Raw genomic sequence first — 21,390 nt, forward strand, 5'->3', positions numbered from 1 at the left:
TCGGTGCCCAGGGCGAGCCGCGCCGTCGGAGGGTCGGTGCCGAGGGAGCGCCGCGCCGTCGGAGGGTCGGTGCCGAGGGAGCGCCGCGCCGTCGGAGGGTCGGTGCCGAGGGAGCGCCGCGCCGTCGGAGGGTCGGTGCCGAGGAGAGCGCCGCGCCGTCGGAGGGTCGGTGCCGAGGGAGCGCCGCGCCGTCGGAGGGTCGGTGCCGAGGGAGCGCCGCGCCGTCGGAGGGTCGGTGCCGAGGGAGCGCCGCGCCGTCGGAGGGTCGGTGCCGAGGGAGCGCCGCGCCGTCGGAGGGTCGGTGCCGAGGGAGCGCCGCGCCGTCGGAGGGTCGGTGCCGAGGGAGCGCCGCGCCGTCGGAGGGTCGGTGCCGAGGGAGCGCCGCGCCGTCGGAGGGTCGGTGCCGAGGGAGCGCCGCGCCGTCGGAGGGTCGGTGCCGAGGGAGCGCCGCGCCGTCGGAGGGTCGGTGCCGAGGGAGCGCCGCGCCGTCGGAGGGTCGGTGCCGAGGGAGCGCCGCGCCGTCGGAGGGTCGGTGCCCAGGGCGAGCCGCGCCGTCGGAGGGTCGGTGCCGAGGGAGAGCCGCGCCGTCGGACGGTCGGTGCCGAGGGAGCGCCGCGCCGTCGGAGGGTCGGTGCCGAGGGAGAGCCGCGCCGTGGGAGGGTCGGTGCCGAAGGAGCGCCGCGCCGTCGGGGGGTCGGTGCCCGGGCGAGCCGCGCCGTCGGGGGGTCGGTGCCGAGGGAGAGCCGCGCCGTCGGAGGGTCGGTGCCGAGGGAGCGCCGCGCCGTCGGAGGGTCGGTGCCGAGGGAGAGCAGCGCCGTCTAACGTTACTTAAAACAGATTATCTGGTAATTTTTCTCGGTGTTTGAGAGCTTGCTGTAGACAAACCAGTTGTCACATTTCCTGTTGTAGCTGTGACCACATTTCAGAATTATTTATTTGGTTGTCAAGTGCTTTGGGATATCCTGAGGAGGTATATGATGGTTTATATATACAAGGTCTCTTTAAAAATGGAATTGAAGTTGGGGCTGTTTTTCTCAGAGAAGGCTGAGAGGAAATTTGTTAGAGGTTTTCAAAATCATGGGTCTGGACTGAGCAGGACAGGGAGAAACTGTTCCCACCTGCAAAAGGATTGAGAATGAGAGGGCACAGGTTTAAAATAATTAGCAAAAGCCACGAGGAAGTAGCTTTTTCGAGCAGCGGGTGGTTAGGGTTGGGAATGTACTACCTGAGAGTGTGGTGGAGATAGGATCAATCGGAGCATTCGAAAGGGAACTAGACTGTTATCTAAAAGGGAAGAATGTGTAGGGTTGAGGGAAGAATGGTACTAAGGGAATTGCTCATTGGGACAGCCAGTGCAGACACGATGGGCCGAATGGCCTCCTTCTGCACTGTAACAATTCTGTGATTTTTGTAAATGATTTGAATTCCATCGATAGCAAACTGGAAATTCTAGTGCAAAGAAACAAAAGAATGATTAGAATTATCTCTCGCTGTGAATGAACTCGGACTAAACTCCCGAGACAGGGACAGGTGTAAGCCCTGTACTCGCAGCTCACACCGCCGCTCTGGCTCTGAGTTCCGATGAGTGCGGAGTCCTTTTTTTTTTGTGGAAACGTTGATCCAAAACCTTCTCATCCACTCCCGCTCCGGTCAGGACTGTGTCCGCCCCGCCGCCTGAGCCAGAAAGTTTGGAAAAAGGTGGTTAAAAGTTTGGCTAAAGTTCAGAAAAACTTTCGATAAAGTTGTCAAAATTTCGGATAAATTTCGAAATAAGTTTGAGATTTTGAAATGTTTGTCAAGTTTTTTTTAAAAAAAAATATTTAGAAAAAGTTTAGCAACGTTTTGAGAGTTTTTTCAAGTTTGGAAAATGTTTGGGAAAAGTTTTCCAAGTTTGGACAATGTTAGGAAAAAGTTTGGGAAAAGTTTTCCAAGTTTGTAAAATGTTTGTAAAATGTTTGGGAAAAGTTTTCCAAGTTTGTAAAATGTTTGTAAAATGTTTGGAAAAAGTTTTCCAAGTTTGGAAAATGTTTGGAAAAAGTTTGGGAAAAGTTTTCCAAGTTTGGAAAATGTTTTGAAAAAGTTCCAAGTTTGGAAAAAGTTTTCCAAGTTTGGAAAAAAAATTGGAAGGAGTTTTGAAAAAGTTTTTCATGTTAGAAAAATATTTGGAAAAAGTTTTTAAAAAGTTAGGAAAAGTTTTGTCCCAAGTTGCTGCCATCGCGGCCCCTTTAACGAGGGGCGGGGTAGAGCCGGGCCGGCCTTTTGGGAGGGAGGGAAGGAGAGAGAGAGAGAGAGAGAGAGGAGGGTCCCATCTCCGGACAGTGTGAGTCAGGCCGGCGGGGGGGATGGTGGTGCGGAGCGGGCTGCTGGAAGTGCGGAGCCCGGAGCCGGAGCCCGAGCGCTGGCGGCGGCTCCTCGCCTCCTTGTCCGAGGACTCGCTGCGACTCAGCCCGGCCGGAGCTCCCGCTGGACACGGCCTGAGTAACGGGGAAGCCGAGTCGCCGCCGCTGCCGCTGCCGCCGCCGCCGTCGTCCCAGCCCCAGCCCCAGCCTCAGCCTCAGCCTCAGGCGGACTCGGAGCCCGGCTCCGGCCGCAAGCGGACCGTCCGCATCGTCAAACAGGAGGCGGGCGGCCTGGGCATCAGCATCAAGGGCGGCCGAGAGAACCACATGCCCATCCTGATCTCGAAAATCTTCCGCGGGCTGGCGGCTGATCAAAGCGGAGAGCTGTTTGTGGGAGACGCCATCCTGTCGGTGAACGGCACCGACCTCCGGGAGGCTTCACACGATCAGGCGGTGCAGGCGCTGAAAAAGACCGGCAAAGAGGTTCTGCTGGAAGGTAGGAGCCCCCACCCCCCTCCCCTAACCCTCAGATTGCCCTCCCAGCGACCTCCCCCCCATTGCCCGTCCAGCAACCCCCCCCCCCATTGCCCTCCCACCAAACCCCCCCCCCATTGCCCTCTCAGCAAACCCCCCCCATTGCCCTCCCAGCAACCCCCCCCATTGCCCTCCCAGCAACACCCCCCCATTGTCCTCCCAGCAACACCCCCCTCATTGCCCTCCCAGCAATCTCCCCCCCATTGTCCTCCCAGCAATCTCCCCCCCATTGTCCTCCCAGCAACACCCCCCCTCATTGCCCTCCCAGCAACCCCCCCCATTGCCCTCCCAGCAACCTCCCCCCATTGCCCTCCCAGCAACACCCCCCCTCATTGCCCTCCCAGCGACCTCCCCCCATTGCCCTCCCAGCGACCTCCCCCCCATTGCCCTCCCAGCGACCTCCCCCCCATTGCCCTCCCAGCGACCTCCCCCCCATTGCCCTCCCAGCGACCTCCCCCCCATTGCCCTCCCAGCGACCTCCCCCCCCCATTGCCCTCCCAGCGACCTCCCCCCCATTGCCCTCCCAGCAACGCCCCCCATTGCCCTCCCAGCAACCCCCCCGATTGCCCTCCAGATTCTTCCAGATCCCCCGCCCCGATTGCCCTCCAGATTCCCCTCAATGCCTCCCCTGATTCCCCTTCACCCCCCCCCCCCCCACAACCACCTCCACCCCAGCTCCCCAATAGTAACCCCCCGAGAATCTTCCCCACACCCCCCCAGACTAAACGCCACCCATCTCCACCCTCACGTCCCCTCAGTCACCTTCATATACCCCCTCAACTTCCTTCACCCTAATACAGCTCCCCACTCCTCATCCCCCCCCCCCACCAAACCGCTATCCCCCACCACTACCATCCCCCACCCCATAGTTAAAGCAGGGAATGGGGACCGTCCCCACCTCTCCAAGATGAGGGTGTTTTCTGTATGTGGAGTAACGCTGTGTTCGAGGCTTCAGTGAACAGAGTGATTTCCTTCATTTGGATCATCTCTCCTCCTAGTTATTTTTGTGTCTGCTCCTTTCCTGAGCCACTTCTTGGAACTGAGACTCCTTTGCGATGGTGTCTGATCTAAAAATTGCTTCAAAACTCCGTATCAGTTATATAAAAGATAAGTTGAGTCATACGGACTTGAAACGTTAACTGTGTTTCTCTCTGCCGATGCTGTCAGACCTGCTGAGTTTTTCCAGGTGTTTTTGTTTTGGATTTCCAGCATCCGCAGTTTTTTTTACTTTTATATCAAATAGAATATTGATTTACAGCCACTTCAAATGGCTCAAAGTAAAGATGGAGCAGTAGGTGTTGACTCAGCTCTGGAGAAATGAGCAGAATCTGCCCTGAACACCATCCAGCCTCAACCCCGTGTCCATGTGTTTCAGCAGGTTCCAGTCAAGGTTTACTGAGACATTAATCTGCTGTAATCCTGACACCGGATAGTGCAGCTCAGCTGAGCTTTATCGAGTCCTGTTCTTAAACATAGGTCAGTGACAAGCCATCACTATCAGTCACAGATTAAATTGTTCCAAAGTTGTCCTCTAACGCAGCCTGTGAGTAACCTGAGACATGACGTGTGGTGAGTGCAGTGAACCGATGATTACCACAGTTTTACACTACTGGGGCATTTCCTTATCTCCTGTCTCGTCCTGTTGTACATTCATTGATAGAGATTGATCACTGTGATTAGTCAACAACAAGAACTTGCATTTATATAGCACCTTTAACCATGGCATTTCTTAGGAGCATTAGCAATCAAAACTTGTCGCCCAGCCATGTGAGATTTTAAGGCTGGTGATCAAAGCTTTGGTCAAAGAGGTTGGTTTTAAGGACCGCCTTAAATGAAGAGAGAGAGGCGGAGAAGCAGAAAGGGTTAGGGAGAAGATTAAGGCCGAGGCAACTGAAAGCAAGGCCACCAATGGTGGAGTGATGGAAACTGGCGATACTCTATGGAGGCCAAAATTGGAGGAGTGCCAAGATTGCGGGGTTGTAGGTCAGGTCGTCACAGTTAACAACTGCATTCTTGTTTTGTTAATGCTCCTTGTGGGGGAACCGCTAAACCAAAATAGCTAAATTTACCAAACCATCCCCACATGGAGAAATTATCAACAGGATTTCACTTTTTGTAACTTTTAACTCGAATCAGAACCAAAGTAAATTAAACATAAATTAACAGTCAAATGATACTTCAAATAAAAAGATAAATTACACTTTAAATAGTCATCAGAAAACTTCAAAACTGAGCTTGATAGATTTTTGTTGGGTGAGGGGATTAAGGGTTATGGGACCAAGATGGGTAGATGGAGCTAAGATACAGATCAGCCATGATCTAATTCAATGGGGATGCATGCTTGAGGGGCTGAATGGCCTTCTGTTGTACGAACATATGTTCATAAGAATTAGGAGCAGGAGTAGGCCACTTGGCCCCTCAAGCCTGCTCTGCCATTCAATAAGATCATGGATGATCTGACTGTAACCTCAACCCCCCCTTCCTGATGATCCCCAACAACCGTTCACCCCCTTGGTTTTTTTAAAATTCGCTCCTGGGATGTGGGCTTCGCTGGCTGGACCAGCAATAAAGCCCATCCCCGGTCGCTCTTGAGAAGGTGGTAGTGAGCTGCCTTCTTGAGCTGCTGCAGTCCATGTGGTGTAGGTACACCCACAGTGCTGTTAGGGAAGGAGTTCCAGGATTTTGACCCAGTGACAGGGAAGGAACAGTGATATATTTCCAAGCCAGGATGGTGAGTGACTTGGAGGGGAACTTCCAGGTGGTGGTGTTCCCATCTATCTGTTGCCCTTGTCCTTCCAGATAGTAGCGGTCATGGGTTTGGAAGGTGCTGTTGAAGGAGCCTTGGTGAATTCCTGCAGTGCATCTTGTAGTTGGTACGCACTGCTGAAACAGTGCGTGGGTGGTGGAGGGAGTGAACGTGTGTGGATGTGGTGCCAATCAAGCAGGCTGCTATGTCCTGGATGGTGTCCAGCTTCTTGAGTGTTGTGGGAGCTGCACTCATCCAAGCAAGTGGGGAGTGTTCTATCACACTCCACCATATGCAAGGCACAAGTCAGGACAGGCTTTGGGAAGTAAAGAGGTGAGTTACTTGTCACAGGATTCCTAGCCTCTGACCTGCTCTTGTAGCCACAGTATTTATATGGCTAGTCCAGTTCAGTTTCTACTCAATGGTAACCCCCAGGATGTTGATAGTGGGGGTTTCATTGAATATCAAGGGCTGATGGTTAGATTCTCTCTTGTTGGAGATGTTCATTGCCTGACACTTGTGTGGCACGAATGTTACTTGTCACTTGTTAGCCCAAGCCTGTTAATCAGGAATCTATCTAGCTCTGCCTTAAAGATATTCAAAGACTCTGCTTCCACTGCCTTTTGAGGAAGAGAGTTCCAAAGATCACGACCCCCTGAGAGATAATGTTTCTCCTCATCTCTGTCTTAAATGAGCGACCCCTTGTTTTTAAACGGTGACCCCTAGTTCTAGATTCTCCCACACAAGGAAACATCTTCTCCACATCCACCCTGTCAAGACCCCTCAGGATCTTAAAAGTTTCAATTAAGTCACCTGTTACTCTTCTAAACTCCAAGGGGTACAAGCCTAACCTGTCCAGCCTTTCCTCATAAGACAAGCTGCCCATTCCTGGCATTAATCTAGTAAACCTTCTCTGAACTGTTTCTAATGTCTTTCCTTAAATAAGGTGACCAATATTGTACACAATACTCCAGATGTGGTCTCACCAATGCTCTGTACAACTGCAGCATAATCTCCCCACTCTTGTAATCAATTCCCCTCACAATAAATGATAACATTCTATTAGCTTTCCTAATTACCTGCTGTACCTGCATACTAACCTTTGGTGATTCATGCACCAGGACACCCAGATCCCTCTGAATCTCAGAGCGCTGCAATCTCTCACCATTTAGATAATCTTTTTTATTCTTCCTGCTAAAATGACAATTTCATATTTGCCCACATTATACTCCATTTGCCAGATTTTTGCCTGCTCACTTAACCTATCTATGTCACTTTGTCGCCTCCTTATGTCCTCTTCAAAGTTTACTTTCCTATCTATCTTTGTGTTGGCAGCCAATTTAGCCATTATTCCTTCTGTCCCTTCATCCAAGCCATTTATGTAAATTGGCAAAAGCTGTGCCCCAGTGCTGATCCCTGTGGGACACAACTCGTCACATCCTGCCAACCAGAAAAAGACCCATCTATGCCACCTCTGTTTTCTGTTAGCTAGCCAATCTTCTGTCCACATCAATATGTTAACCCCTACACCAGGAGCTGAGATGTTGAGTGTTAATGGATCATGTTGCCCCAGACCATTCTAGTCTTCTCACAGGTGCGCACACGCGCGTGTGTACACACACCTCATTTAGGAAATTTTGTGCACAGTTGTGTATATCACATGGTAGAAAGGGCTAAAAAGACAATGGAAAATATGCACAGTGGATTCACTGGACTGTAACTGTGGAGTGAGGGAGCATAAGAGCAGGACAAATGGATCAGATGGCTAAGGAGCATACGGGTTATTTGTGGTTAATATATAAATATAGACATTGAATATAAAAGCAAAGAGATCAAACTAGAACTTTATAAATTAATGGTTACACCTCAGCTGGGATGGTGTGAGCACCACACTTCAAGAAAGGTGTAAAGGTCTTAGAGAGTGTACAGAGGAGGCTTACCAGGATGTTACCAAGATTGAGGGACTTCAGTTATGAGGAGAGTGTGTGACAATGGGGAGTTAATAGTAGATAATAAGGAAATGGAGACGAAGTGAACAAATCTTTGCTTCTGTCTTCACTATAGAGGATACGAAAACCATTCCAGTAATAGCTATAAATCAGGAGGTGGATGGGAGAGGGGAACTTGGTGAAATTACAATCACTAGGGAAATGGTACTAAGCAAATTGATGGTGCTGTGGGCTGACAAGTCTCCCGAGTCCTGATGGACTACATCGTAGAGTCTTAAAAGAGGTGGCTAATGAGGTGGTAGATGCGTTGGTGTTAATTTTCCAAAATTCACTAGATTCTGGAAAAGTTCCATCAGATTGGAAAGTAGTAAATATAACCCCACTATTCAAGAAGGGAGCAGGGCATTGGCGAGACCACCTCTTGAGTACTTTGGTCTCCTTATTTAAGGAAGGATGTAAATGCGTTATAGGTGGTTCAGAGGAGGTTTACTAGATTGATACCTGGAATGAATGGGTTGTCTTATAAGGAAAGGTTGGACAGACTGGGCTTGTTTCCACTGGAGTTTGGAAGAGTGAGGGCTGATTTGATTGAAATGTACAAGATCTTGAACGGCCTTGACAAGGTGGACGTAGAAAGGATGTTTCCTCTTGTGGGTAAGTCCAGAACTAGGGGGCACTGTTTTAAAATTAGGGGTCGCCCTTTTGGGACAGAGATGAGGAGAATTATTTTCTGAGGATTGTGTGACTTTGGAACTCTCTGCCTCAGAAGGCGGTGGAGGTGGGTTCACTGAATATTTTTAAGGCAGAGGTAGGTAGATTCTTGCTAGGCAAAGGATTCAAAGGTTATTGAGGGTAAATGGGAATGTGGAATTCTAAACAAACAGATTAGCCACAATCTTATTGAAAGTCAGAGCAGGCTTGAGGGGCCGAATGGCCTACTCCTGTTCCTATTCTGTACGTTCAAGAGATGACAAAGTTAGGTTCATTCTCCTTGGAACAGAAAAGGTTAAGAGTTGACTTAATAAGAGATTTTCAAGATGACGAGAGGCTTTGGTAGAGACAAACTGTTTCCTCTGGAGAGTGGGTCAATAACCATAGGTCACAGATTCAAAACCATTGGGAAAGATTTAGAGAGATGAGAATAATTTTTTTCACTGAGTTACAAACCTGACAAGGTGGAAGCCAATTCCCTAAATAATTTGAAAAGGGAGTTGGACAGATACCCGACGATGACAAACTTACAGGGTTACAGGCAAAAAGCAGAGGTGTGACGCTAAGCACATCTGCTCTTTCAAAGAGACAGCACAGGCATGATGGGCTGAATGGTCTCCTGTGCTGTAAGTTTCAGATTCTAAGACTTCAGGTCTTTGTGAAGGTTTCTGCCAAGGCAGCTGGTGATGAACTGTATGTAGTGGTTGTTCAGGCAGTAAAGCAGGGTCACAAATTAAGGGTCATATCAAAAGAGTTAGAATGAAAAGGTTAGAGAAAATCTCTTTAAAGAGGGGTGGTTGGAATGGGGAATTCTTTATATTTATTGTTCTTGGAATGTGGGTGGTTCAGACAAGTATTTATTGCCTAACCCTAGACCCCCTGAGGATATTGAAACATGTGTGGGAACGGAGTCTGGTGTAGTCCAGACGAGGCTGGCAGGTTCCTTCCCTGAAGGACATTTATGAGCTAGTTGGGTTCTTATAAACAATCTGACATTTTCTTCTTCCTAATGTTAGTTGAATAGAGCCATAAATTCTTTTAAAGGGTTGGTTGTGAGTATTATTGGGCAGTCGTGTGTTTGAGTCACATTCCAGAAACATGAACCCATAATCCAGGCTAATGTTCCCAGTGCAGCGCCGAGGGAGCGCTGCACTGTCGGAGAGTCAGTACTGGGGGGGGGGGGGGGGGGGGGGGGGGGGTGCGCTACGCTATCCGGAGTGGTGTGGGTGCCATACTGAGGGAGCACTGCACCATTGGGGGTGGGGTGGGTTAAACTGAGGGAGCGCTGCACCATTGGGGGGGTTCGGTAGAGTCATAGAGGTCTACAGCACAGAAAAAGGCCCTTTGGCCCATCGAGTCTGTGCCAGTCAAACAAGTACCTAACTTTAGCACATTCGTTTAGATAATATCACCAACTTTAACTTTAACACCTATGTGTTCTATTGTACTATTGTTGTTGACATCTTTTGATGATCTGCTTCTATCACTGCTTGTTTGTCGCTACAACCACACCAACCCCCTCCACCTCTCTGTCTCTCTATCTCTCCGCCCCCCACACACACACCTTAAACCAGCTTATATTTCAGCTCTTTCCTGGACTCGAACTCAAGTTCTGTCGAAGGGTCATGAGGACTCGAAACGTCAACTCTTTTCTTCTCCGCCGATGCTGCCAGACCTGCTGAGTTTTTCCAGGTAATTCTGTTTTTGTTTTTAACTATTCTAATCCCATTTTCCAGCACTAGGCCCATAGCCCTGTATGCCGCGGCATCACAAGTGCACATCCAAATACTTCTTAAATGTTAGGAGGGTTTCTGCCTCTACCACCCTTTCAGGCAGCGAGTTCCAGATTCCCAACACCCCCTGGGTGAAAAAATTCTTCCTCACATCCCCTCTAAACCTCCTGCCCCTTACCTTAAATCTATGCCCCCTGGTTATTGTTCCCTCCACCAAGGGGAAAAGTTCCTTCCTGTCTACCCTATCTATGCCCCTCATAATTTTATACACCTCAATCATGTCCCCCCTCAATCTCCTCTGCTCCAGGGAAAATAACCCCAGTCTATCCAATCTCTCCTCATAACTAAAACTCTCCAGCCCAGGCAACATCCTGGTAAATCTCCTCTGCACTCTCTCTAGTGCAATCACATCCTTCCTATAATGTGGATTCAGAACTGCACACAATACTCCAGCTGTGGCCTAACCAGCGTTTTATACAGTTCCAGCATAACCTCCCTACTCTTTTATATTCTATGCCTCGACTGATAAAGGAAATATCCCATATGCCTTCTTAACCACCTTATCTACCTGTCCCGCTACCTTAAAGGACTGATGGAAATACACACCAAGGTCCCTCTGATCCTCGGTAATTCCCAGGGTCCTACCATTCATCGTGTATTCCTGTGCCTTGTTTGTCCTGCCCAAGTGCATCACCTCACACTTATCCGGATTAAATTCCATTTGCCACTGATCAGCCCGTCTATATCCTCCTGCAATCTAAGGCTATCCTCCTCACTATTTACCACCCCACCAATTTTCATGTCATCCGCGAGCTTACTGATCAACCCTCCTACGTTCGTGGTACCAAGGAAGCATTGCACTGTTGGTGGGGGCTGGCACTAAGGGAGCGCCGCACTGTTGGAGGTGCCGTATTTCAGGTGAGATGTGAAGTCATGTCCCCCATCTGTCCTCTCAGGTGGACATTAAAGAACCCCCTCCACCATTTTGAAGAAGAACAGGGGAAAACCTCCTCGTTGTCCTGACTGACTGATATTTATCCCTGAACCAAGAACGCTCAAACAGGTTATCTGGTCATTAACACGTTGTTGTTTGTTGGATCTTGCCATGAAGAAATTGGCAGCTAAATACGATTGTTCGTGAGAGAGTTCCCCCTTGTTTTCTGAAGCCCTTCCTGTTAGCAGCTGGACTTGTACAGGAGTAGATACCGGGGGTGGGAGGAGAGGCCGAGACTGCCAGTGCATGTACAATACTGTTGGACGGTGAGGAATACTGGGATGGCGCTCGAACTGGGGACTGATTCAGAGATTCAATACAACCTGGATGGCCACTGTTGTCAGGTAATAACCGGGGACTATAATTATGTGGACAGGCTGGAGAAGCTCGGAATGTTGTCCTTGGATCAGAGAAGGTTAAGGCGCCGCCTCCTCCTCCACCACCACCACCACCACCACCACCACCACCACCAACCCCTCACCCCCCACTCTGCCCTTGCTCACCCCCAGTCTCATCACTGACTGGGAAATGGGCGTTCTGCTTTAGCCTTTTGCTCAGCTGATGCCAACCTGAGAACCGTGAAATGCCAACTGAGCAGCTCACCTGCACCCTGTACCCCAGAGGCTGAGGGGGCAGGCGTTTCCATATCAACACTTATCACGCAGGCCTCCCTGACGACGCTGGGATGGAGAGCTGGGCTGTTCGCTGCCTTAGATGGTAATGAGCTCTTGTTCCTTAGCTGACTGTTGTAAAAGAGGAATTCCTTTATAAACAAGTTCTGAGACTCGTGTGTTTATACCAGTTTTGGAGCCAAATTCCTGGCTTAATTTCTAGTTGCTATCACTTGGACAGTTTTGCAGTGTTTCTTACCCATTCTTCCCCCATCCAGCCCAGGTACTTTGGAGCACGTTGGATCCTGAACAATGATGCCAGTGAAGCAATGGAAAATTTGTCATAAATTTGAGGGAGTTCTGTGCTAAAGAAGCTGTCAGTTGCAGCCTGGCAGGTACCACTCACGCCTCTTGTTCTGGAACCTGGTGATGGGCTGAGTTTACCTGGTCTCCTCATTGGGGTTAACGCACACCACTCGATTTCCTAAGGCTGGGGAATGGGAAATTTAAGCCGGGGTTACCTCTCCTGATGAATACTGAGGGGCCATCGCTGGGCCTGTACGGAGGGTGGGTGCTACTCTGGATGCACAGCGGCTGCGGAAGGTTTGATTGGTCGCTGCAAATTGATACTTGGAAAAAATAGGGGGGAGGTTACAAGGGCGGTCGCTCATTGGGCCCAGGGAGTGTTTGGAAGGCAGTTCTGTAGTGAGGTTTAACAGTAAACAGTGAGGTTAATTGTCCTTGGTAAGTTTGGCTGACTGAGGGAAGCTGATATCTATAAGTATTTGATTACGTGTCAGTGTTTGAACAGCCCAGTGTGATACTGTGTGACACACGCCAGCTGTTCCTCAATATCAGTACTGCCCAAGTTAACCCATCACTCTGCACCTGGCAGCGCTCCTGTGTTCACACAGGGTGGAGCTGGCTTAAATGGCCAGCGATGTCCAACTGGTGTGTGTTGTGAGCGGCACAACTGAATTACTTGCCAGTTTCTGCTTCCACTCCTGACTCTGAGATAAATAAACTGCTGCAAGGAAGCTGTGACTGAGATTGCCTGCAACATTGATTTGCTAATGTTACTGTGTGGGATTTTAAACTCACTGCCTTGCATGGATTGTAGAAGGTCAGCATATATTTATTTTATTTTTCGTAATATGTGTTTAAAATAAAACCAATTCATAAGTTATACATGCTCTCTGCACAGGGTTGATCCTCTGCCTGTGCTGTGATATCATTCACACTCCTAATGTTTCTGTCAGGCTGCCTCTGAGCACTGCATTGCATTAACTCATTCACCACTGCCCACGGTGTTCTTGAGGTTTTGCCCTATGCTGCAGAACTGAACCTGGCTCACTGAGAAGCCTTTGCATAGGATTATATACCACCAGAAACTGAACTGGACCAGCCGTATAAACACTGTGGCTACAAAAACAGGTCAGAGGCTGGGAATTCTGTGGTGTGTAACTCGTATCCTGACCCCCCGAAGCCTGTCCAGCATCTACAAGGCACAAGTCAGGAGTGTGATGGGATACTCTCCTGGGTGAGTGCAGCTCCCACAACACTCAAGAAGTTTGACACCGTTCAGGACAAAGCAGCCCTCTTGATTGGCACCACATCCACAAACATTCACTCCCTCCACCACCGATGCACAGTAGCAGCAGTGTGTACCATCTACAAGATTCATTGCAGGAATTCACCGAGGTTCCTTCAACAGCACCTTCCAAACCCATGACCACTACCATCTCTAAGAGAACAAGGGCAGCAGATAGATGGGAACATCACCACCTGCAAGTTCCCCTCCGAGCCACTCACCATCCTGACTTGGAAATATATCACCGTTCCTTCACTGTCACTGGGTCAGAATCCTGGAACTCCCTTCCTAACTGCACTGTGGGTGCACCTACACCGCACGGACTGCAGCGGTTCAAGAAGGCAGCTCACCACCACCTTTTCAAGGGCAATAGAGGATGGGCAATAAATGCTGGGCCAGCCAGTGACACCACGTCCTGTGAATTTTTTAAAAAAAGGGCACAGAATCAGGCCATTCAGCCCAACCAGTCCATACTGGTGTTTATGGTCCACTCGGGCCTCCTCCATCTCCTTTTGTCTAAATCTCCCATTGTAACCCTCTATTCCCATCTCCCTCATATGTTTCTCTAGTTGCTCTTTAAATGCACTGATACTATTCACTTCAACCACTCCATGTGGGAACGAGTTCTCCACTCTCACCACTGTCTGGGTACAGAAGTTTCTCCTAAATCCCTGAGTGGGTTTCTTGGTGACTATCTTACATTGATGGCCTCTGGTACTGCTCTTCCTCACAAGAGGAAACATTCTCTCTTATCCACTCTGTTGAAACCTTTCATCATTTTAAAGACTCTATCAGGTCACCTCTTCAAGAGAGAAGAGACCCAGCCAGTTGCCCCTTCCTGATATATATTTACCCACATGTTTCTGGTATCACCCTTGTGAATCAACTTGGTATTGAACAGGTTCTTTTTAACACAAAAACAAAAATACTTGGAAAAGTTTGCTTTTATCTTAGGTTCTTTTTAACCCTCTGTTAGCATTACAACAATTGGCTGGTGGTGAACAAAGCTGCTTCGTTTAAGGAAAAGAGCACAGGAGGAGGCCATTCAGCCCATCACCTTTAGTCCTTTACACAAGTGGCTGTTATACATGTGGGCCCAAACTGGGAGTACTAATTGGCTATCTGACTTTGGGGGCATCACAGTTAGCCTCATCTAAAAAAGAACAAGGCCTTGGCTCTAGTTTGAATAGTATTAGGCATTAGTTTGACCAGTATCAGGTTTTTCCTTTTACTAGTTACCAGATGTAGTAAGACTTAGAGTTAGGCTCTAGTTAGCTGCTGTCTGGTTCTGGTTTGCCTAACCCTAGTTAGACTTGTGGCTGATTCTAGTTTGACTAGCTCTAGTTAGACTCGTGGCTGGTTCTAGTTTGATTACTTTAGTTAAACTTGTGACTGGTTTTAGTTTGACGAGCACTAGTTGGATTCATGGCTGGTTCTAGTTGGACTCGTTGCTGGTTCTAGTTTGACTAACTAATTGGAATTGTGGCTGGTTCTAATTTGACTGTCTCTAGTTATACCTGTGGCTGGTTCTAATTTGACTAGGGATAGTTAAACTCGTGGATGATCCTAGTTTCACCAGCTCTAGTTAGACTTATGGCTGTTGCTGGTTTGACTAGCTCTAGTTAGACTGGTGGCTGTTTCTAGTTTTACTAACTGAAGTTAGACTGGTGGCTGGTTTTAGTTTGCCTAGCTCTAGTTAAACTTGTGACTGGTTCTAGTTTGACTAGTTCTAGTTAGACTCATGGCTTGTTATAGTTTGACTAGCTCTAGCTAGACTCGTAGGTGGTTCTAGTTTGACTAGCTCTAGTTAGCTTACGGCTGGTTCTAGTTAGACTTGCGGCTGTTTCTAGTTTGATTAGCTCTATTTAGACTGGTGGCTCGTTCTAGTTTGAATAGTTCTAGTTAGACTGGTGGCTGGTTCCAACTTGGTATCTGGTAATGGTTCTGTAATTTTGCAGACGGCACTTGCTAATTCCGATAGTTTGGACATGAGGTCTGATCTTGTCTTTGTGTCATAAACGCTCGCTTTACTGTAGATTTTTTAAAAAATTTGTTCATGGCATGTGAGCATCGCTGCCCAGGCCAGCGTTCATTACCTATCCCTAGCTGACCCTAGTTCAGAGGGCATTTAAGAATCAACCACATTGCTCTTCTAACTAGCACTGCCCTTTTACGCTGTCAGTCTAACAATACCAGCCCCTGAAATACTCCCTCAACTTTGTAACTTGGAAATTCGATGAAAACTTTCTGGGAAGGTTAATAAAACAAAATAAATATGTTTGAGCCCTTAATATGTTTCACAAAATGGTGCACAGCGTCCTGTAGGTATTTGGAACTTAATAAATAGGAGCAGGAGTAGACCATTCAGCCCCTCCAGCCTGTTCCACCATTCAATAAGGTCATGGCTGATGATCTTCTGTTTCGATTTCCACATTCCCATCTACGCCTGTTAACCTTAGACTCTTGTTAGGCGAGGGAATCTATCTCCCTCTGCCTTAAAAATATTCAGTGACCCCGTCTCCACTGCCTTCTGAGGCAGAGAGTTCCAAAGTCGCACAACCCACTGAGAGAAAAGAAATCTCCTCATCTCTGTCCTAAAAGGGTGACCCCTAATTTTAAAACAGTGCCCCCTAGTCCTGGACTCACCCACAAGAGGAAACATCCTTTCCACATCCACCTTGTCAGGGCCGTTCAGGATCTTGTATACTTCAATCAAGTCACCCCTCACTCTTCTAAACTCCAGTGGAAACAAGCCCAGTCTGTCCAGCCTTTCCTTATAAGACAACCCACTCATTCCAGGTATCAATCTAGTAAACCTTCTCCAAACTATCTGCAATGCATTTACATCCTTCCTTAAATAAGGAGACAAAACTGCCCACAGTATTCAAGGTGTGGCCTCACCAATGTCCTGTATAACTGAAGCATAACATCCTTACTTTTATGTTCAATTTCTCCCATAATAAAGGATAACATTCCATTAGCTGCCTTAATTACTTGCTGTACCTGCATACCAACTTTTTGTAACTCATGTACTAGAACACCTAGATCCCTCTGCACCTCAGAATTATGCAGCCGTTCTCCATTTAAATAATACTCTGCTTTTTTATTCTTCCTGCCAAAGTGAACAACTTCACATTTTCCCAAATTAAACTCCATTTACCAGACCTTTGACCACTCTTTATATCGTACCTATATCCATTCATCTATAACCTATCTATACCCGTCTGCAACCTCCTCGTGTCCTTTTCACAACATGCCATCCAAGTTACCCCCTACACCATGCGCTGTTATTTTCCGTAATAATCTTTGATGTGGCACTTATCAAATGCCTTCTGGAAATCCAAGTACAGCACGTCTACAGGCTCCTCTTTATCCACTGCGCATGTTACTCCTTCAAAAAACTCTAATAAATTGGTTAAGCATGATTTTCCTTTCACAAAACCATGCTGACTCTTCCCGATTGCCTTCAGTTCTTCTAAGTACCCAGCTATAACCTCCTTAACGATCGATTGTAACACCTTCCCCATGACAGACATCAAGCTACCTGGCCTATAGTTACCTGTTTTCTGCCTCCCTCCTTCTTGAATAAAGGGGTTATATTTGCTACTTTCCACCTGATGGAACCTTTCCAGAATCTAGCGAATTTTGGAAAATTAACACCAACGAATCAACTACCTCAGTAGTCACCTTTTTTTAAGACCCTAGGATTCAATCCATTGGGACTGGAGACTTGAGACCATTCAGCCCCTCGAGCTTGTTCCATCATTGAATTAAATCATTGATCAGCACCAAATCTTCATTCACCTCATCCCCCCAGGGTTCCCAAAAGAAATAGGAGCAGAAGGAGGCCACTTGGCCCCTCAAGCCTGTTCCTCCATTCAACAACAGCATGACTAATCTTTTATTTTAGCTCCACTTTCCTGCACTACCTGTGTATTCCTGAATTGCCCTTAGTACCTAAAACCTCTTAATCCTGATCTTGAATATACTCCACAAGCATCCACAACCCTCTGGGATAGAGAATTCCAAAGATTCTCAATCCTCTTGAGCGAAGACGTTTCTGCTTATCTCAGTCCAAAACGGTCGACCCCCTTAGCCTCGGGCTGTAATGCTGTGCTCGAGACTCCCCAGGTGGGGGAAGCTTTTTCTCACCATCCAACCCCCGTCAAGCCCTTTAATAATTTGTGTGATTCAGTTAGATCATCCCAGCCATGATTGAGTGGGTGGTTTTCCCAACAGGAAAAATATTTGTATTTCTGTAGAACCTTTCATGGCCCCAGGACATCCCAAAGCTCTTGACGGTCAATGAAGTAATTTTGGAATGTAATAGGATGAGAAAGTCAAAGCGTTAGCATTAATGCCGGGGTTAATCCTAGTCACCTATTGCTGGACTAAAGGAGGTGTTGGCACAGCCTGTGAAGAGATGGAGCTAGCCCGGGGAGAAAGGGAAGTCCTGGGAATAAGGGAGTGAGCCCAGAGAGCCAGCCAGGGGGGCCGAGGGGGTGGGAGCGAGGGGCCCAGCTCAGGCAGCCAGGAGGTCCGGAGGGTGAGGCCAAGGAGCAAGCCTGGGGAGTGAGGGAGTGGGAGCAAGGTGGCAAGTTCAGAGTGGGAGAGGGTGAGTAGGGTGAGTGGGGTGGGGGAGGGGAGGGGGGTGCACGGGGTGTCAGGAGGGGTGAGCCTGGTGGTGCTGAGGGGGTTGCAGGGCCAGAGGGTGATCCTGGGGAGCAAGAGAGTCCAGGGAACAAGCCCAGGGAGAGAGGTGGTCACCCCATCCAGTCAGTGAGTGAGTCCAGGGAGAGAGGTGGTCACCCCATCCAGTCAGTGAGTGAGTGAGTCCAGCCTTGAGATGAAACTTAAAGTCAGTCGGGTAGTGGAAAGAACAGTGAATGTTGAATAAGAAAGAAATGGCTCCAAATACAGAAAAGGCAGGAGGAACTTAAAGTGGAATAAATACAGAATATTTACATCTATCAGAGAGAGAGAAAACTAATGGATAGTGATCAGCTGCTGAGAGAGAATTAAAAAAAAAATTCAAATTAAAACCATATTGAACTGCTCAGATTGTGAAGTGTTCCGGCTTGGGACAGGATGGAGTGTTCTAGAAACTGTGACAAACAGCTGCTCATTCTTTTATTCCACTGAGTACAACACTTGTATAAAAATAGAAGAGTCAGCAAGAACCCACTCTGTTCATTGAGGAGTTGGAGCACGTAATCCAGGCTCTGAAATCTCTCTCCCCACATCGCCTACAATGAACGACATTCATACAGCAGCATGGCCGCTCAGCAAGGGATGAATGTTTGGCTAATCAGTGTTTTTGGTGACGAGCAATGTTGGCTTGGCAATGGGAAACTCCTAGCTCCGTGAAGCAAGCAGAACCTCAGTTTAGTGTCTCATCTGAAAGAAGGAACTCCCTCGGTACTGACCTTCCAGCAGTGCAACGCTCCCTCGATACCGACCCTCCGGCAGTGCAACGCTCCCTCGGTACCGACCCTCCGGCAGTGCAATGCTCCCTCGGTACCGACCCTCCGACAGCGCTGCCTCGGTACTGACCCTCCGACAGTGCGGCGCTCCCTCGGTACCGATCCTCCGGCAATGCGGCGCTCCCTCGGTACCGACCCTCCGGCAGTGCGGCGCTCCCTCGGTACCGACCCTCCGACAGTGCGGCGCTCCCTCGGCACCGACCCTCCGACAGTGCGGCGCTCCCTCGGCACCGACCCTCCGACAGTGCGGCGCTCCCTCGGCACCGACCCTCCGACAGTGCGGCGCTCCCTCGGCACCGACCCTCCGACAGTGCGGCGCTCCCTCGGCACCGACCCTCCGACAGTGCGGCGCTCCCTCGGCACCGACCCTCCGACAGTGCGGCGCTCCCTCGGCACCGACCCTCCGACAGTGCGGCGCTCCCTCGGCACCGACCCTCCGACAGTGCGGCGCTCCCTCGGCACCGACCCTCCGACAGTGCGGCGCTCCCTCGGCACCGACCCTCCGACAGTGCGGCGCTCCCTCGGCACCGACCCTCCGACAGTGCGGCGCTCCCTCGGCACCGACCCTCCGACAGTGCGGCGCTCCCTCGGCACCGACCCTCCGACAGTGCGGCGCTCCCTCGGCACCGACCCTCCGACAGTGCAGTGCTGGGGAAGCAAACCTAAGAGCTAAGTCCAGGCACCCAAGTTCTTCGATCGCCCAGCTGAAATACTTGTGGTTCCCGCACCTTCTCACTTGAAGTCCTCTGAGCTTGCCTTCAAGAATTCAAGGTCCTAAAGCATGTAGTCAAGATAAATATCAATACGTTTAACATTTGACAGATTCTATAAGAATTGGTAATCTCTTGTAAAGAACCAGAACAGGCACAATGGACCAAATGGCCCCCTCCTGTGCTGTATTAATTTGTTTCTGACAGGGCAGTGAATCAGACTTTGAGGGGTGGTGGAATGGGAAGTTCAGATTGAACTAGTTTATGCAGAGAGGGAGGAGCGTGTGGGTTAGACAGCAATGGAAGCCAGTGAGGACCGAGATCCTGTTCACTCAGCTACACTGGCTCCTAATCCACCAACGCTCATTATCATGGTCAGCTCCTCCCATAGCCTCCACCCTCTCTCTAACCTCCCCAAACCTCCAACTCTCTGAGTTCTCTGGGCAAAGACAGGAATGTGTAGTTAGGTCACAGATTAGCCATGATCTCTGAATGGCGGGACTGGCTCGTGGGACTAAATGATCTCTTCTTGTTCTGATGATCTCTGTAATCCTCTAATTCTGGCCCCTTGTTCATCCCCCATTTTAATTGATCCATTCTTGACAGCCGTGCTTTTAGCTGCCTGGTCCCTAAACTCTGGAGGTCCCTCCCTAAGTATCTCCACATCTCGCTCCTCCTTTAGGATATACCTTAGAACCTCTGACCAAGTCTTTGCTCACCTGCCCTAATATCTCCTATGTGGATCACTCTGAATTTGCTCCTGTGAAAGATGCTATATAAATGCAGTTTGTGTCTGGTGTCACTGATGTGGCAAAGCCTGTTGGTCCTGCCTTAAATCGTCTGCTTGCCAAGTTGTGTCTTGGAATTTGGTGCAAGTGCTGACTCCCATGGTGCCTAACTCAGTATTTGCCAACTTCATCTCGACTTTAAAAAAAAAGACAGAAATTGAGGGTGGGGAAGATGAATTTTCTTTCAAATCTCCCTTTGAAACCCAACCTGCTGACCACATTCTAGCTAAGCCTCCCTTGGGTGGAGTTTAAAGAGAGCTCCTGTCCTCTTCTTGCTGCCTCTCATGGGATGTGTTCTGGAATCTGAGCCAATGGCAGGCTGGATGTATCTGGAATGTTGAGTGAAGTTCAGTATCCTGACGGTGCTGTTGGCTGTGGCAGTGTGACACAGCACCGCTTAAAAAAATATATATTGCCTTGGGTGGGGTGCACCACAGATTCAGTAGAACAACTACTAGAGCATAAAGTGTTGAATTCTGAGGACGAGTTGTATAGATTTGACTTTGTATTCTCTTGTGTATAGAAGATTGGTGATCTAATCGAGGTACTGATGTAATATTGGACCATCTGTGGCTTGGCACCTGTGAAACTGTAACTCCCAGCATCGTGTAAACATCTAGACCTCATGTGGGCCTCAGAGACTTGAGGTTTATGTCCTCTGAAGACAATTCATGAAAGCCTTATCGTCAACAAGGTGCAGCTTGGGGCTCAGTTGGTATCACTCTTTGTCTGCTCCCTCCTTGCCACTGTTTCAAAAAAGAGCAGGGAGTTATCCCATTGGCTTGGCCAATACTTACCCCTCAGCCAATTTCACTAATAAACAGATTACCTGATCATTATCACATTGGTATTTGTGGGAGCTTGCTGTGCGCACATTGGCTGCTGCATTTCCTACATTATGACAGTGACTGCACTTCAAAAGTACTTCATTGGTTGTAAAACATTTGGGACTTGTTGAGGCAGTGAAAGGTGCTATATAAATGTAGTTCTTTGATTAAGAAAAGCAGGATTCTAATACCGACTGCAGAGGGAAATGGCACTATGTACTTACCTCCAGTCAGAAAAACAACCATTCGCCACTATTCACTGTTGCCTGTCACTCAGCCAACTTCGTATCCATGCTTCCACTGTCACTTTTATTCTATGAGCTTCAACTTTGCTGACAAGCCTGTTATGTGGCACTTTATCAAACACTTTTTGG

At 48.8% G+C, this 21,390-nt stretch overlaps 1 protein-coding gene across 1 annotated transcript in view; it reads left to right on the forward strand.

Annotated features, from left to right (window-relative positions):
- The first annotated feature begins 2,308 nt into the window (after window positions 1–2,308).
- The window catches only part of snta1 (syntrophin, alpha 1), a 51,180-nt gene continuing 32,098 nt past the window's right edge, over window positions 2,309–21,390 (forward strand). The window contains exon 1 of the mRNA XM_041205356.1: window positions 2,309–2,835. Within this exon, the coding sequence (XP_041061290.1) occupies window positions 2,343–2,835 (493 nt within the window). The 5' untranslated portion in view covers window positions 2,309–2,342. The remainder of the gene's footprint in view (window positions 2,836–21,390) is intronic.

Source organism: Carcharodon carcharias, chromosome 14, assembly GCF_017639515.1.
Source record: "Carcharodon carcharias isolate sCarCar2 chromosome 14, sCarCar2.pri, whole genome shotgun sequence".
In the NCBI taxonomy this organism is placed as follows: domain Eukaryota; kingdom Metazoa; phylum Chordata; class Chondrichthyes; order Lamniformes; family Lamnidae; genus Carcharodon; species Carcharodon carcharias.